The 18,147-nt window shown below is 51.9% G+C and overlaps 1 protein-coding gene across 4 annotated transcripts in view; it reads left to right on the top strand.

The window, feature by feature from the left end:
- The window catches only part of Znf423 (zinc finger protein 423), a 318,197-nt gene that overhangs the window by 90,995 nt on the left and 209,055 nt on the right, over positions 1–18,147 (top strand). For 3 of the 4 annotated variants that reach the window (XM_058575785.1, XM_058575784.1, XM_046434941.2), the window contains one exon: positions 15,632–15,832. In XM_058575785.1, coding sequence (XP_058431768.1) covers positions 15,632–15,832 — 201 coding nt within the window. Of the gene's footprint in view, positions 1–8,883; positions 9,197–15,631; positions 15,833–18,147 lie in introns of those variants that run through there. The other variant, XM_046434940.2, reaches the window with a different exon arrangement.

Below are 18,147 nucleotides of genomic sequence, written 5' to 3'. Positions count from 1 at the left end.
AGGCGAGATCTTGTTCATCAAAGTGGTCACAGCCCAAACCTCTGGGTGGCGAGATTTCAGGTGATTTGTACTATTTTCTTTATACTTTTCTGTATGGCTTGTATCTTTGACATCAGTCGCCGTTTATCTTTGTAATCAGAAATAACAGTAAAGCTTTATTTTTGTGCGAAAGAAAGGTACTGAGACACAGTTCTGGGGAGAAAGCCAGGTGAGACAGGGGCTGGTCTGATGGACGCCTTCATCAGTGCCAAGGTCAGGACAGGTGGTTGCTCATTGAGAGTGGGGACAAAGCCACCAGTTTGGGTATTTCTGGGCTGGCCAGGTCTTTACTGCGTCCTTCCTAGAGGTCCCTGGACCCAGATAGCCCATGGGGTCTCCTTCCTGCAACCCTGTCTTTGGAGGATCTTGGTGCTTGCTGGATGTACCTCTGTTAGTCCATCTGCTGTGGAGGTGGACTGGCACCTGGACTCTATGGAAAGCTGCAGTCTGTGATCATTAGTTTTTTCTTGTAGCCTGGACTGCTCTGTTTACCGCTTTCTGCACAAGAGGGTGACCCCAGAGGGACTCAGAATGGTATACTGGGAAGCCACCCCCTGCTCAGAAGGAGCACCGTCTCTTGGAGGCTAGAACCCCTGCCCTGCCTTTCTTTGGCTCCGGGCCTTAGTTTCCCCATCTGTAGCAATACCTACCCCAGAGGGTGGGTCGTGGCAGCGGGTGTCCATCAGGATGCCTCCCCCCCTCCTCCTCCCTGCACAGAACAAGGGCTTCCTTGGAAAGATTTGCAGAAACTGTTTTGAACTCTGACCCTGGCCGCATCTTGCCTGTAGCAAGTGGTCACGTGACGTCACCCGGTGTGATTTCTTAGCAACGGTTGCTTTTGGCTGGCCGGCCGTCAGATGCTCTCCTATGGAGAGGGTTGGAGTGATTTTTTCCGTTCGATGTGCACTCATGGAAGGGGGCCAGGAGGCATTTTAGGCAGTACCTGGCTCCTCCTTAAATTAGACTGTTTCCATTCTCATCTCCCCAAAGGTGCTTTCCAGACGCAGCTGGGACTCACAATCTCAGCCTGCCCACAGGAGGGGCAGGAAATTGGTGAGAAGTCAGAGTTGGAGCCTTGAATTTTTTTTTTTTTTTAAAAGACACAGAGGTAGAAAATCTGCATGTACAATGCCTAACTTGCTGTTGTCCAGCAAGCGGTTCTGTCTGAGAGGGTCCGCTTTAGGGCATGACCCGGATGGCTTTGATTCATCATAGTGCGTGTTCATTCATTCACTCAACAAATAGTTCTTGCACAACCTTCTTTGTGCCAGCTACTATTTTAGGTGCCGGGGATTCCACAGTGACTGAAGCTTCTTCCCCAGGAGAACCCAGTACTTTGGTACCGTTTGATTCTTTAAGCCATAAGCTCCGCCCCTTTGCTGCTCCTTCTGGCCTACTCCTGCCCCACTGGACAGAGGGAGGAGCAGGAGGCTGGGTGGGTCCACCCACACCAGGACCCCATGGCTCTGTGAGTGGCCTTGGTTCCTTTCTTTGGAGCCTCTGCCATCTAAAATTCCCGCTTCCCCTCTGACTCTTCCAATTTATTCACCATTGGTTCTTTTTTAAAATTTTTATCATTTGAGATTTTTCAGTAGCTCAGCCGTCGTGTCGATTTAAATGAAATATTTCAGGTATACAAAAGGGAACGAGGGCCATCCAGGGTGGGCCCTTGGGCCTAAGGAGCGTGATAGCACCCGGCAGTCCTCCGCCTCCTCCCTCCAGGGCTCGGCATGGACCCCTTCTGTGCACGTCTTTCTTCTTGAAATGTGTGTAAAGTATAACTAAATAGTATTGGTAAACACGTTTTTAAACAATATCAACGCTGTCCTTACTATAGCTCATCAAATATATGGTTTTATACATGCATACACATAGACGGTTTCTCTTTCACAGCTTGCTTTTCGCCCCTCTCGCTCAACGTTATGTTTGGAAGCTTACTCCATCTTTGCCGCAGTCCCGCTGGCTGGGCACATCTTGCTGCACGTAGCTCTGTTGCATTCATTTTAATGGCTACGTGAAGTCTCTTCCAGACGTGTACCCACTTTATCGATCTCCTGCTCATGGAGTTGTAGAAACTTTCTAAATTATTTTTTTGGCTATTACAATTAATTCTGCAGTGAATTTTTTCACCGTGAACTCTTTTAGTTTTGTAGTTTTGTAAGCCTCAGTGGAATGCCTGGGTCAAAGGTCATGGCACTAACGCCCTTCCCCCCTCATCCAGCCTTCTGTTCCCCCCCCCCCCCCCCCCCACTATAGGCTTCATTTTAGGTAACTTCTTTCCCAGGGATCCAGAAAATGTCCCTGGATTGTGTCTGAATGCTCCCTGTGTGAGCCTCACCAAGGGGGAGTTGGGAGAGCTGAAAGATCAGGGACAAGCTGTCCCCGGGAGGGACAGCGGCCAGCCCAGGCTCAGTGTGATAGTCCCCGGCCATTTGGAGGAAGGAGGTCCTTTGCCTCTCCTCCTGAGCCTTCTTAGAAAAAAACCTGTCTCTTTGGCAACAATAGTGACAGAGCAGATTAAAGATGCCCGAGTTTGCGCTTCTCTCTGATTCCTGAGGACAAGTCAGGGGAGTGACCTTCAGCATGTCCTTTTTAGAAATGGGGAGATTGAGGCTTGGTGGGTCTGAGTAGATCCCCTGAGATGTCTGTGGGACCCCCTTAGTCCAGGAAGGTGCCCCTGTCTTCATCCCACACTTCCCACCACACCTGGAGGCCAGGGGTTTCCTCTGACAGTGCATAGAATTAGTCCTGCTCATCGAACACTCTCCTCCATGCAACCTGGAAGCAGGACTTGTTACAGATGGGTCAGGTGGGGAGTTAGGGACAGAGCTCACGTAATAATTTAGGCATCTTCTTAGATCCCCTCCACCTGTCCTCATTTTAGGGTCTTTTTCCACCTCCAACAGAGCAGCCATTGCTGCCCAGATGTTCTGTGGGCTGAGGAGCTGGCCCATTGGGTCCCCATCCCCTCAGCTCCATCCCAGTGGGCTCCCCAGGGAGTGTCCTCTCCTGCCTTTGATGCAAATTCTTGCACTTTGCCGATAATATTCTGGGCTCTTCTTAACTCGAGGGGGTCAGCCGCAAGGCATCTCGGCAATTTATAATTCTTGAAAATTCTGTTTGGTGACACGAGTTAGCATTTAATAGACACCCTGCCACCTCCTCTCTCCCTATTGTGACAAGCTCCTGGCAGAATCCTTTTGAGACTCAGGGTAATTGCACCACGCTGCGAGAGGGAAGACCATGTTGCGCTCGAGTGCGTCTCAAAAACGTCTCCACAATAGACAGTCAGGTACGAGTTTGCTGGGCTTCAAGGTAATGATTTAAACTTAATTTGACCCTTGATGAAGGAGCCATGTTTCCGGTCGGACGCAGCCTTTTGGTTTGGGCTTGCCTGCCATGTCTTCAATGGCAATACAAATAATTCCTTCATAACAAGTGCCTGTCAGAGGATGTCTGCTGCTGACAGCTAATATAGAATTATTGCCCCTGAATGCATTTCTGTAATTACTTCCCAGAGATCTGTCTTTGTGTTAGAAGACATTTCACACTTTAGTAACATAAGTGTTTTGGGAGAGCACGAGCAATAATTATGAACAGTCTTTCCGTGAAAATAAACCTAAAAAAATTATAAAAGCTAATGCTAAAATTGGTTAGAGTCAGGGAGGAATTTCACATGAATTTGATTCATGTATATTTATTCCTAGTATAATAACCTTTCCTGTATGGAAACTTTTTTTTTCTTCTTTTTTAAACAAAAGCAATAATGATACAAAGAGCCCGCTTTCTAATTTTTGAACCCTACTGAAAGTGAAAACTGATTAAAAGTGACAAGTTGCTCGAGACTGAATAAAGAAGCGTCATCGCGGAGCCCTGATAGGAGACATTTGCGGTAATGGAAAATGAAATGATTCACAGTGTGATCAATAAAAAATTAGCAGCATTTAATAAAAGGTTTCTGCTTCATGTTGACTAAAGCACATCGCGAGCAGTTTGAAATCCGAGTTAAGTGATGGTTTGAGGATGAGCGTGGGGGGGGTGCGAGTGGGGTGTGGGGTGTGCGTGTGCATATAGATCACGCCGATATTGGTCATCGTGGGGAGGCAGCCGGCCCCTGGGGTGGGTCTGGAAGCTTCCTGTGCGCTGCCCACTTGACGTTTGACCTGTGGTTAATCCTCCTCAAGTCTCTGCTCCTTGGTGTGTGGGAATGTGTCTCCATGCATCCTAGGCCAGCAAGCAGGAGCACAATTCCCCCCAAAATCCAGCCCCACCCCTCATCCAAGGGGCATCAGGCTGAAGATTGGGCTCTCTTGTGCTGAGGTCCTGCAGAACTCCAGGACCGAGGGTGTTGTGAGGCTCGGTCCCTTGGCCGGGATTCAGGGGATGTCCAGAATGTCTTACTGCCCACTTGTGGGTCTTCAAACACCCTCTTGGGGGCCGGAGGGGGAATCATCAGAAAGCCAGCAGAACGTAGCAAGTGTTGAGGTTAAGCGCTGGGGAAACCCCAGGGTCCCAGAGAGCCTGCTGCTGGCAAGGGTCCTGAGGTGGCCTGGGGCATTGCCATCCGCACCCCCACCCCAGGGGGGTACCTGGGCTGGGGCTGGATGGGAGCCGGCTTTTTAGAAGCCGAGCTCTTCCCTCAGTAGCGATATCCTGGCAACAAGCCCTCCATCGACCTGGTCCTTCTGCTCCAGGTGGCACTTAGGTGTTCCCGGTAAGCAGCCCCACACCAGGCTGTCTCCACGCTGGCAACTGGTTAACTTTTAAAAATGTCTATATTTTAGCTGTAGGTGGACACAATATCTTTATTTTGTTTTATTTATTTATACGTGGTGCTGAGGATCGAACCCGGGGCCTCACCATGTGAGGCAAGTGCTCTGCAGCTGAGCCCCAGCCCCAGCCCAGCTGGCTAATTTTTAAAGGCTGAACACAGTCTCTGCTCGGTGGCTGGACAGAGGGGGTCTCTTGGTCTCCTAAGGCCACCTGTGGGCTCGACAGGAAGTCTTGGGTTGGAGGGTCACTGGTGGGGGGAAGCAGCTGGCCTCTGGGAGCTCTGGGGGCCTGAGCTGGTGACTTCCCAGTACCAGAGACTCCCTGAGTCCCGGGGTGGTGGGGGGACTGGGGCCCTGATCCTGGTTACGTTGCCCTCGTCTCATTCCTCATCAGAGGCTGACCTGTGGCCGGGCCTCTGCCTGGCTGGCTCACCCCTTGCACAAATTGTACTGAGTACCTGCCTTGTTCCAGGGCCATGCTGGGTGCTGAGGGGCAAGGGAGGGAGATGAAGGGTGAACAAAACCCCTGAGATATGTCCAGCAAGTCCCTGAGCTCAAGTGGGGGTCCCGACTCCATGTGGGTGAGGACCGTGGGAGTGGGCCAGGAGAGCTGGCCTGGGGAACTTCTGGACACTTCCTCGTCTGACATTGGCGCTGGTTCCTGAGTGGAGCCCAGGGCAGGGAGCAGCAGGCAGAAGTGATGTGTCCTGAGTGTGGGGGCCACGCTCCAGAGCTCTGCTCCCAGTCCCGTCCCCGGCCACGACAGATCACCGAGGTCCACTATTTAAACAACGGCTGTTCCGTGGCCTCTTCCTTACTTTGTAGACGGGGCCCACTGAGCCCGGAGACAGCACTTCCGGGCCTGACCCATCGCTGCCGTGCTGTGGCCCAGGCACTCTGGGCTCTGGGTCTGCACCCTCTGTGCTTGTCTGTGACCTCGAGCCACCTCCCTCAGCCTGCTACTGGTTTTAGGGGGACACATCCCTCCACTCCCCTCTTTCTCTTTCCCTCGTGAGGCTTTTCTTTCTGCCGCCACCACAAGGGGGTGATTTTCACCCCAGTCTCCTTGCCTTGAGTTCTGTGCCAGGAGCAGGAGCAATTAGGAGCGTCAGGCTCTGGCGCTGGCCACAAATTAGCTGGATTTATCGAGCTCCCCACGCGGCCCTGACCATCCTCCTCACTGCCTACCTCCGGCCCTGCTCTCCGTCTCCCCCTTCCCAGAGATGACACATGACAGCGCGAAGAGGGCAGAATGGTCACCGCCTCAGGAGGTCACGAGGAAGTAACAGCATACAATTTTCATGGTTCCAGGGTGGCTTCGTCCAACTGTTCTTCATTACTGCTCGCGGCGAGATCAGTTTTATTAAGATTGGAAGGCTCGGAGGAGCGTCGCCCTTAACTACGCACTGGATTTTTTTTATTTTTGGTGAAGGTGTTTGGATTGCATCCTCTTCCTTCTTCCTGCCCCCCCCCCCCCCCCCCCCGTCTGCCCTCTTGCTTTCCACCCATCCCTGTCCCATCTGGGAGCTGGGTGCAGATGTGCTGTGGGCGGAAGAAGCTGCACCTCCCTGTGCCTTTGAGGGTTGGTCTCTTGAACCCCCCAGGGAGAGGGTAGAGCCATTTGTTCCTGTATTTCTGGAACACAGCAGGGGGCCTGTGACAGACTGTCAGTCTCCTCGGGGTGAGGAGCTGTGGTTTGTTCTTTGATGCAGCGAGGTCACCTGGAAGGTGGCCCTCATGCAGGGAGCTCACACCACCCTGAACAGGTGATAAGACTGTCCTCATGTGCTAGGTGAGGAAACTGAGGCTCCGAAGTGTAAGTCACCAAGGTCATGCAGAAACAGACAGGAACCTAGGTCCTGAATCCCAGCTAACCTTCCTAATATGATGGGCAGATGACCCGAGGCTTGAAGGACCCTCCTGGGAGAGTCACCAGCAGAGTCTCCACTGGTGGCCCCCCGGCTGCATCCGGCACTCCAAGACGTATTGTTTGGTGCACGCTGTATTCCTTAAAACTTGAAGTTAATATTTTGAAACCAAGAGATTTTTCATAAAAGTAGAGATTTCCTTCTTGAAGAAAAAAACAGCAGCCGCGGTCACACGGGGCATGGCGGTCACACGGGGCATGGTGTTTCTATAGGATGTAGACAGGTTAGCAGGGGCCACACTTGGTGAGCCTCTGCAACTCTGTCCTGCCCTTACTCTTGCCAAGCCCTTTCCAGGCATTTGGATAATAGGGGGTGGGCATGGTGAGATTTGGTCTACACATGATCTAAGTGGCAGTGGGTTGATTCACCCACCTGAGCCTGCTTTGCTCTCTGTGAAATAGTTCTGATGGTAACATCTTCCTTACTGAGACACAGGTCACGAGATGAAGGTACTGATGAAGCCGTCCGTGTGGTCTGAGGGAAAATGTTGTCATTATGCAGCTCACCATTTTTGACCTCAGGTTCTAGAATCCCCCATAACTGAAGTGATGTTTTCTGGAAGGTTCTAGTCATTTCCATGGGCAGCCTTGGACCTCGTGGAGAGGACTGTCCTGTTCTCAGTTCCTTGTGGCCAGCCAGGACAGACCATCCTAGCGAGGCTCATGATGCACCCAGGTCAAGTGCAACATCTCTGGTCCTGGCTGGAAATTCCAGCCAGAGAGCCATCGGCCCAGATGGGGGCCAGCGGGCACCCCGCAGACAATCATCCGGAAGTTGCCTCCCTATTTAAGAAGCTAAATGTACGTGGCATTATGTGCTAAAATATTTGCCTACAGCTCTTCTGCCAAGAGAACCCGTCAGGCCGAGGGTTAAACGCTACCTCCGTGCCTGCACTACAGACATTTTAAACCTGAAGATAAACAAGGGCTGCCTCTCAGAACTTGGGGCCAGCAGTGGATGCACAAGCAGGGTACCTAAGGGGGGTTGGAGTCTCCTTGCTCAGCTTGGCCCTGCCCCTCCAACCAGGGTAGACAGGCTGCCCGAGGAAGGAGGTGTTGGTGGAGAGGTTCTCCTCTGCAAACCTGGCCCCGGGTGGGTGTGGACTTGTGGCTCAGCCAGTGCCCAGGTTCTGAGAGTGCTTTTGCCCTCGGGAATATGTTGGTAGGAAATATACAGGTCGTAAGGAAGAAGTATACATTTTCTCTTTTTTTTAAAAAAAAAGTAGGGGGTGAGGTTCTGGCTCGGTGGTGGAGCGCTTGCCTCGCATGTGTGAGGCACTGGGTTTGAGTCTTAGCGCCACATATAAATAAATACATACATACAGGTCCATTGCCAACCAAAAAATATTAAAAAACAAATGTAAACCCTTCCTGGGCTGTTTTTCCCACAGCCACCGATAGGGGGCGAGCCCAGGAGAAGTGGGCTGCTGAATTGTAAATATGTTTCCATGCTGTCTCCCCAGGCCTGGGCCCAGGGCCTGTCTGTGCAGGCCCAGGTCAGAGGTCATGCGCTTTTAGGCTCGTCGCATCCTCAAGCACGGCCTGGAAGGGGAGCACCTTGGACTCAAACCTAGAGCTTTCTCTAAGTGGATTTTATTTCTCAGGGGATCTCTGTGGATATTTTTGTGCCTTTCAAAGGGGGATGTGCGCTGACACTCCTCATCTTCGTCCTCAGGAGCTCATCCGGGCCTCCTGAGAAGCCTCTCTTTCAGTATGACCTCAAATTCTTGTCTGCATCACGGTGCTGCACGTGTTGGGATAAATATCAGCAGCGGCAATAGGGTAGCATGGTTTTCTCAAGTGGTATTTTGAGCCAGGTGCAGGCTTTGTATTTATTACTGCATTAAAATAATTGGACCTGACTAAGTGAGTGTCCGAGAGGGTGAGTGACTTGTCCAAGGTCTCCCGTTGCTGAATGGTGGACTGTGGCATGGACGAGCTGGCTCCCAGGTCTGCCGTTCCTTCCTGTTCTTCCGCTGTCATCCGCACAGTCCCTGGAATATGAGCCCAGCTGACTGGTGCTTGTGTGGTTGTTAATGCATGACCATCTTTAGTCTAAGACCTTTGGTCCCATTAGACTCCATGCCAGTGCCCTGTGCCTCCTGTGCAGTGCAGGCTCCCTCCTCCGCCCCTGACCTGTCTATAATCCACTGCCTTCTGCAGAGGTGGAAGGCACGCTCTGCCTTCCAGGTCTGACTGGGAGGAGAAGGGACAAGTGGGGCCGCCTTCCCAGGACCTGCTGGCTCTCTGGGCTGACGGCCACCGCCCCTCTCTCCCTTGGCCCCACTCCTGGCTCTGGCCCTTCTCCCTGCTGTGGCACCCCCCTCTTCCTGCACCCTTCTTCCTCCTGCCTTCCCCTGCTCCGGCTGCTCTGGGCTCTGGCCACCCTGCAGGGCTCCGGTGCTGGTTTGCGTGTGGTGCTTGCTGTGTGCTCGTCCTTGGGTGGCCCTGCTTTCAGGTGAGACTCACCCCTCCCCGGTGCAGTAGGAGGGTTGGTTTCCACCGTGATCAGCTCCTGATGGACATGGCGGGAATCGGAGGCTCAGGCAGGAGACGCAACTTGCGCGAGGCTCTTCGTGTCGGGGGCTGGCATTGGCACCCAGATCCCCGGCCACCCTGGGGTTACAGTGCTCTCCCTCACTGCTGTACCTCCACTTTAGCAGCTGTTCCTTCACCTGTCCACTCATTTGCCACCTTGTATTTAGTAAGTCTCCCTCTATGCCAGGCTTTGTGTGGGCTTGGAGGGCCCCAAGATAAACAGGACCAGGAAGCACCCTGTTAGTCATGGCAAGCATGCACGGTTGTGTCTGGCACACAGTAGACGCTCAGTAAACATTTGCCGAGTGAAGGGAGGGAGGGAGGGAGGGCAGGGTGGGGGAGAGTGTGACCGTGGGCCCTGGGTGTCTCATGCATTTCAAGCTCTGCCCTTGTTTCCTCTATCCTGGGAACGTGGAAGCTGCCAACAGCCTCCTGCCTCCAGTGTGTGGATACTCAGCCCGGAGACCCCAGAGGCAGGGCCCCCAAAGGTCCTTGGGAGGGTCTCAGGATGCCCAGGGATCCATGCCAGCTGATTCCCATGGTACCTCCAAGGAGGAGAAGAGGCACCCCCGAGTGAGACTCTTCCTGATGTAAGAGATGGCTGGGGCCAGGGCCGGGGGGGACACTCCCTGGTGTTTCTGGCTGAGGCTCTCAGCTGGCCCTCATGACCACGAGGTAGGGGGTGTCCTGTTCCCAGACCTGGCAGCGGTGAGCAGCCGGACTCCCTGGGCCCTCTCCCCTTTCCCCATTCCCCTCTTGCTGGACTTGGCCAGCTGTCCCCTCCAGCCCTTCCTCCGGTTTGCCCGCTTTGTCTGTCCCTGCAGCGTGGTGGTGAAGCAGGGGACATGCAGGCAGAAGCTCTGACTTCCTGCCGTGGGCCTTGCGGGTACTCCTGAGTCTTGGTTTGTTTCCCTGTCTGAAAGTAGGAATACCCATCGGACTTACCCCGTAGGGTCTCTGCGATGGAAATGGGGAGATAGAAAACGTAGATGGCACCGGAAGCACCACCTTCGGCTGCAGGGGGAGGCTGGGCCACCTTCTCCATCCCTGACAAGGTCCCTGCTGACCCTTCCCTCAGGAGGGCCTGGGGTCATTTCTCTGGCTGCACAGGCCTTTCTGCCGAGTCCCACTGACCTTCCTCTTATCGTCATGTTGAGTGGAAGCTCTCGTGAAAAGCAGAGTAGGCAGAAGTTTTTGCGTTTTCTCTCTTTTTTTTTTTTAAAGAGAGAGAGAGAGAGAATTTTAATATTTTATCTTTTAGTTTTCGGCGGACACAACATCTTTGTTTGTATGTGGTGCTGAGGATCGAACCTGGGCCGCACGCATGCCAGGCGAGCGCGCTACCACTTGAGCCACATCCCCAGCCCAACGTTGTCTCTTTGCTCATAGGAAGTCTTCTGAGTTGGCGTGTTGGGTGTGGGGACTTGGTTTTATGGGGTGTGCGTCTTCCTATGGTTCACCTAATTCTTACCATCTGACAATCAAGAGTGCCATAACACCACCTTTCCTCTTGCTCCTGTATGTGTGGATATTGAGACCCACTTCTCTGAAACCAATCCATTTACTGAGCCCCAGTTTGGGGGATGGTACTTAGCAACAGCAGGTGCATCTCTGCCCCCACAGAGCTTGCGATTTGGCGGGGAGTGCTCTGGCCAGCTATTGCTGTGTGCAAACCCCTCCAAACATAGTGGTCTAAAGTGACGGTCTCTTACTGTTTCTTACTTTTCCCTGGGCTGACTGGTACTGTTGGTGGTCTCACTTGGTGTTACTTGTACAGTGGCAGCCACACGGTGATTGGGATTGCTGACATCTGAATGCTCATCTGGGCTGGATGTCCAAGATGGTGCACTCCCGTGGCTGGCAGTTGGTGCTGGAGGCTGGGAGTCCATCTGGGACTGCCAACTGGAGCGCCTGTACGTGTTCTGTCCATGTAGCTTGGGCTTCTTTTAGTCTGGTAACTGGGTTCCCAGGGGGAATGTCTCAGGAGACCAGGAGACTTGGGGGCCAGCTGCAAGCCTTCTTCTGACGTCGTCTCAGACACCCTGAACATCACTTCCATTGCATTCCATTGGTCCAGAGAGTCACCTGGCTGACCAGCCCAGCAGGGAGTTGTGGAGGTGAATGAGAACCCTCTTCTTTACGAGAGGCAAGAGTTCACTGCAGAGGAACAGGAGGGATGGGAAATCTCAGGGTCGTCCCTAGAAAATCCAGACTGCCACAGTGAGAGTAAGCAGATCAGCCCACAGACGTACAAGTCGACACGGTGCCCCGTGCACCAACTGCAATGGGAAGGGGCCGATGGGGAGAGAAAACCTAAGTGCCACTGGAGCTCGGGGCTGTGGGGGTCCGAGTCAGGTGGGGGAAGAATGGAGGAACCCGTCTTGGCAGGGAGCAGGAGTGTGCAGCCCTCGGCAGTTCAAGCGACTGAAAGAGTCTGAGTGGTGTGCAGACGCGGGTAAGACAGAGAGATCAGCGGGAGCCGTGGGGGGCTTCAGCAGCCATGGCAGCCCCTGCCCCCCAGGACGATGATGGGGTTTACAGATTCCCCAGCACTTGGCTTTTCCCCCTCACTTGGGTGTGTGCTGTGGGGGACGGTGTGGCAGTGTGGTTAAGTGTCAGACGTACCCAGACTGGAAACCTGGCCCTGCCGCCTCCTTCTGACCTCACCTGTAAAATGGGGACATGATGGTGACAGCTCGTAGGGCTGCCTGGTTGTGCTTGGCTGGGGGTCAGGGACACAGGGAGTGCGCGGCTGAGGCTGGCTGTTTTGGGGGTGCCTGAGCAGAGGGCTGGTCCCATGCCGGTTGGAAAGCCCCGTGCTGGGAGTTGTCCAGGGTGGGGCTCGAGGTCAGGAAGGTAGGGAGGTCTGTCTCCTGGACGAGGAGGCCAGTGTTCTCCGCCCTGGTGTGGTTTCCTGTCCCCTGCACATTGGCCTTGAGGGAGAGGGCTCTGATTGGAAATCTGTTTAGCCTGGGCCTTCCCTGAATGAGTCTTCTGCTGTAGACGGTTCCCGGGAGGACTGGGGAGGGCCAAAGGACAGGCCAGCGAGCCTGCTGTCAGGAAGACCTTCCCAGCCCCAAGGCCTCAGCCGAACGGAGATGAGCTGGCCACCTTTTACAGCCTGATGACTTTGCTTCGTGGGCCCCTGGGTACCTGGAGGGGCCAGCAGGTCAACTGTAGCTGAAGCTCAGGAGTCGCTGCCTGTGTTGGAGACACCAGGAGCACGTAGGGTGGGGATTTAGACGGGGCCAGCTGCTCTGCCTCCTCTGTGCTTGCTTAGGTCACATTTAGGCTCAGGACAGTGGCCAGGGAGACCTCAGCAGCTGGACAAGGTGGATGTGGAACAGGCAAGACCACCTGTCCTGACGGGGCTGGGTAGGGGAGTATGGAAGGTCTAATCCTGTGATCTTTAGGGTCTCCCTGGGCAAGTGCTGAGACTGTGCTCAGCCGGGACGGCTGCCTTCCGAGCTCCCTGTTCTCAGAGCTCCTGCCTTCCGGGCCTCAGAGAGTGGGGGTCCCCGGCAGGCGACAGATGTCCTGCGTCATTAGCAACAGTGTGTGTAAGTTCCATTCCTTGCATGGTTTGGGGTGACCTTGCGGAACCTCAAGATGGTTTCATCTGCAAATGGAAAAATAGCACCATTTATTCTTTCTCCTTTTGATGAAGTTCAAATACTGTTGGGCATAAGAGTGCCTGGCCAAGAGTCCAACCTGCCCTGCGGGGAAGGCTTCCTCTTCTCCAGGTCCTGTTTTCTTGGAGTCAGCAGAGGGGCCTTGAGCACTGGCTTGTTAGGATGCCTCTAAACTTATGCAGGCCGCTGACTCCACCCTCTCTGGCTTCACCTTCCTGAGGGTCAGGCTGGCTGGGCTTGTGACCCTCTGCCAGCCCAGACGTGGAGGGCCAGACCTTTGTCTGCCCTGCACAGGGCTCCACCTCTGCCCCTGTGCCCTCCTCTCCTCTCCCAGCCCTGTCTGCACAGCCACGCTGCCTTCCCATTAGTGGCCAGCCGGAGGGGAGGTGACAGTTCCTTAAAACAGATTTATACTCTTGGACGACTTTATGGGCTTTTGCCTTATAAAAACCCAAGAGTTGACATTCTGATTTATCTACTCCCAAGTCAACAGGATGTACCAGATTTAAAGATATCAAATGCATTGTAATGTTTGTGGTTCCAGTTGTGGATTAGATGAGCTGTTATAGAAAGTGCTGCCGAGTAAATATGGCAAAGAGTGGGGGGGGGCAGATAATTTAAATATGTCTATTAAACTGTGTGTTAAATAAAGTAGCACAAGCGTGGTGTGGAATATAACTTATTATCTGGAGAGTCCGTGTAAGTAGATAAAGCTGGAATTATGATTCTTTTTTAATTCTCTACAGAATTTTTTTTTTTTTTTTTATTAAGGGAAGAGACAGTAAACTAGGAATTTCAGGGACGGCGCTTGACTGCGTAACCATGGTTGGGTGATGACTTATAATGTCGAAGACTCCAAATGATGTTTCTCATTTCTCGAGCTTTCTATTTCTTGCCATTGCTGCCACAGCAGATCAGATTCCCTGAGATAAATATGTTGCCTGGCTTTTAATGGGATTTCTGTATTGCTGGGAGTTGGCTTGTTCCGATAATAAAAGAACCTAAAAATTGTACATCCCTTAATTGGTAAGAAGAGAGATGTTTTGATGGGCCACAAATGGAAACATTGATTTTTACTGCCTCTGCGGCGTGGCTTACCCCGTTCCCCGCCACGGAAGGCAGCAGCTGGCTCTCCGATGAGCTGATTTGTGTTCGCAGGTTCTTGATGTTGGGTGCTTGGAAGCGCGTGTTCTGCGCGGCCGGGAGAAATAGAGCCCTTATAACATTATCTTGTGTCTAAATTGAAATATTTATAGGACCGTGGTTTCTACCTTGAATCGAATGCATTCTTGGTTTTGTTTCTCTTTTGCTTTGGTGACCTGCTCTCGGGCATTTAAAGGTTATGTGTTAGGCCATGGGCATGATGGGCGTGCAGACACACACGTGTCGCCCCCACACACCACACACGCACAGGTGAGCATGCAGTTTTGCATAGAGATTTGCACAAACATATTTCTACAGAATAGAGATCTCTTTGATTTCAATCAGTGCTGCTAGTGTTGGGGTCTGTTTTCCAGGATGAGTGTGGGAAGAGACAACACTCTTCGATTTTCAAATCCACGGGTGAATGTATTTTAATGGGCAGATTTACTCTGCTGAGGTTTATTGGGATTATTGATATGTTCTGAATGTTATATTTACCATTTTTTTTTGTTGTTTTTTGGTATCAGGTATTGAACCCAGGTGTGTTTAACCTTTGAGCCACATCCCCAGCCCCCTTATATATATATATATATATATACTTATTTATTTATTTATTTTTTAGGTGTAGATGGACACAACACAATGCCTTTATTTTTATGTGGTGTCGAGGATCGAACCCTGGTCCCGCCCGTGCTAGGCAAGTGCTCCACTGCTGAGCCACAATCCCAGCCCCCTTTTTTATATTTTATTTAGAGAGAGGGTCTCACTGAGTTGCTTAGGGCCTCACTAAGTTGCTGAGGCTGGCTTTGAACTCATGATCTTCCTGCCTCAGCCTCCTGAGCCCCTGGGATTATAGACGTGCCCCACCGTGCCTGGTATTAAATCACTGTTATCTGCAGATGAGCCACTCACATGCACAGGGCTAATCACACAGTAGGTATTTTATTTCAAAGAAATGGATCCAACCATTCCCACACCGACTCTCACTCTCTAGGCAGCCCTCAGGCCCCAGGTGAGAGGTTAGGCATGTTTGAGTTTGCAGTCTGACTGCAGGGTCCCTTGAGCACACCTACCTCTTTTATTCCGCAATCAGAACATCTTTGCAAGGGGCTGAACCAACATGGCCACCTTGGGAGGCTTGTGTGGAGGGAGAACATGGCTTAGGGGTCTCCCAGCTCTAAACTGCAAGGTTTGTAGGGGAAGCTACAAGTCGAGGTGTGCTAGGAGCAGCTGGTGGAAGCTCTGCAGAGGCGTGTAACAGAATTGGTTTTTTAGGAGACAAATGCTACAGTGTTTTCACCTCCCTGAGGGGTCATGACCCCCAGCAGCCAGGCACGGAGGAAAGATGACAAGTAATCCCTCTAGAAGATTTGTGCCATGAATTAAAGAATCTAGTTGAGAATTATGGCACCACATGCTACAAAAAAACCCCATATATTAATATACTGAGAGGTGTCAAGAATAATGGACCCCGGGAGGTAGAGTAATTAAATGTATCTTAATAAATGCCGGGCAATTCTTTTAAAACCCTTTCCCCAGACCCCGTCAGCTGACATGGACTGTATTCTTCCTGTTGGCAGGAGGCCTAGAAGGAGAGCCGGAGAGTGATCGGAAAACCAGCCGGGCGCTGGAAGACAGGAACAGCGTGACAAGTCAAGAGGAGAGAAATGAGGACGATGAAGACATGGAGGATGAGTCAATTTACACCTGCGATCACTGTCAGCAGGACTTCGAGTCTCTGGCAGACCTGACGGACCACCGGGCCCACCGCTGTCCTGGAGGTAATGCTAAATAGCGCCGGGATTCTGACAGGTGGTTACACGGATAATTGGGCATAGCAACAGCTTGAAGCCTCAAGTGAGATTAAAGAATTAATAATGTAATTTTACAGTTAATGTCATTTTATTGTGGTGTCTTGGGTACCCTGTATCCGCCTTTTAAAATAAAATTAAAAATAAAAGCAACAGCTTTCCAACCGACAGGAATTGGGTAGAGGCGCCCCATCCCTGGTCCCCGTTGAACGGTGCTCAGCGGAACTCGGGCTGTAGTGGGTGGGTCTGCACCCCCCGATTTGTGGATTTCCTTTTGGAAACCCAGCAATGAAGAGGTTGTTAGTGTAGAGTTAAGCAGCTGAAGTGTGTGAGCGCTGAGGTTTCTGATGGGACAAGGAGGATTGCAAAGACCAAGGACAGCCTGTGCAGAAAGGGCCGTGGTCCCACTCCGTGCTTGTCCTTCCTCTCTGGGGAGGAGGAGAAGGGGAGGCCCTGAGGCGACCCTCCATATATTTAGTGCTTTGGAGACGGGTGCGAGAGCAGGGTTTCCCTAGGAGCTACTGCAGACTTCGCGTGCGCGCGCGCGCACGTGTGTGTATGTGTGTGTGTCTGGGGCAGGTGAGGAACTAAAGGACATGTTATTCCTTGCTGTGTGGCACCCGTGGACAGGGATCACTCATTTCTGGGTCCTGAGTTTGCAGAGAAGGAATTCATAGCGTCTGAGTCCCTTACACCCATCATGGTTGTTGACAAGACCCTTTGGATGCTGGTTTTTGGTTGAGGGTCTAAACCCTCAGGCCAGTATGGTTAAAGGGACCTGTCTACTTTATCAGAAAAGTAAATTTTCTGATAAAGAGTAGCTTGAAACTCAAAGCTCTTGCTGACCCTACTTCTCATGCCTATCTTGAACATTTGGAAAAGCCAAGTGTTTATGGGCAGCGGCTATGACTTGCCCTCTAGTGACATCAGTATCTGCACAGCCCTGACCAGATCAGGTCAGATGCAAACACCAAGAGACCTGAGAGGGCTCTTAGCATTTTGAACTTTCTGTTTCTCAGTGATCCAAACTCCATTCACTGGGAATTTGTGATAGCTCAACCGGAGGTAGAGATGATGGGTAATTTATAATCTTCAAATTGGAATTGGAAGGTGCCTATAGTGTTTGCTTTTCCTGTCCCCCAAACACTGAGATACCAAGAAAGAAAAATTCTACTCCATGAAGATCACAGAGCTATTTGGTGGCCAAGTTAGGACCTTTTCAGGACCCTGGGTTATTGAACCTCATCCTGTTTGAGAAAATAATAGACACTGGTGTATTTTTTTGTTTTGTTTTTTGTTGTTTTGTTTTTGGTACTTGGGATTGAGCCCAGAGGTGCTTAACCACTGAGCCACATCCCCAGCACCCCTCCTTTTTTAAAAATATTTTATTTAGAGACAGAGTCTCACGGAGTTGCTCAGGGCCTTGCTCAATTGCCAAAGCTGGCTCTGAACTCACAATCCTCCTGCCTCAGCCTCCCAAGCCACTGGGATTTCAGGCGTGCGCCACTCTGCCCTGCTGACACTAGTGTATTTCTTAATTTAGCCAAGAATCGAGGTGGAACTTAACTATAAGAGAATGAAATATAGTCACGGACTTTTTAAAAACAACCACTCACTGATCTTCTAATTAAAAGCGATTCTCTTTATTCTCTAAGAGCCAGTGAGACCACTCTGTGTGGTCCTGAAAGCCGGCCCGACTCTGCTCAGCAGGTCTCTCCTGAGTCTCTGTGGCTCCTGGATCGGACCCCACCTGCATCAGCCACTGAGGCTGTTCTTCCCTCCAGCTCTTCAGAGTCAAGCTCATTCTGGGTCTTTCAAGTACATTTTTGAAAACGGTGGGGCTCTAGGTGGAGAAGGGAAGCATGAGACTTCAGGGCTGTAGGTAGTAGGGTTCTGTGCCAGCAGAAAGAAACGGTGGTTAATTGTGCTCCTTCCTGGGCAGGCTCCCCTTCCCAGTGGCAGACTCTCTTCTCAGCAGCTTCTGACTCTGGCTGCAATCCACGGCAGCCTCGTTGGCAGGGTCCCCAGCCATCCTTATCGATGCCGGTGGTATCTACTGATAGTCTTGCCCGCATCCTAACAGGACCCCACTAACGACCTCCGTGGGGACGCGGGAGCCAGGAATATCCCCAAACCCTGGAGCATTGGAAGGGAGTCAGAAATTCCTTGAAAGACTAGGAGAAGCGACCTTGCCTAATAACATCCCTGAGAAATTCATTACCGCCCGGTGAAGGGGGGACCCAGTCTGAAGGAGTCTCCCTGACATGGACCGGAATGTGAGGAGC

Source organism: Marmota monax, unplaced genomic scaffold (genome assembly GCF_021218885.2).
Source record: "Marmota monax isolate L192 unplaced genomic scaffold, Marmota_monax_Labrador192_F-V1.1 WCK01_AAM20220418_F8-fsc00024, whole genome shotgun sequence".
NCBI lineage: Eukaryota > Metazoa > Chordata > Mammalia > Rodentia > Sciuridae > Marmota > Marmota monax.
The sequence above is the reverse complement of the archived record's forward strand: the minus strand, read 5'-3'. Positions and strand labels throughout refer to the sequence as shown.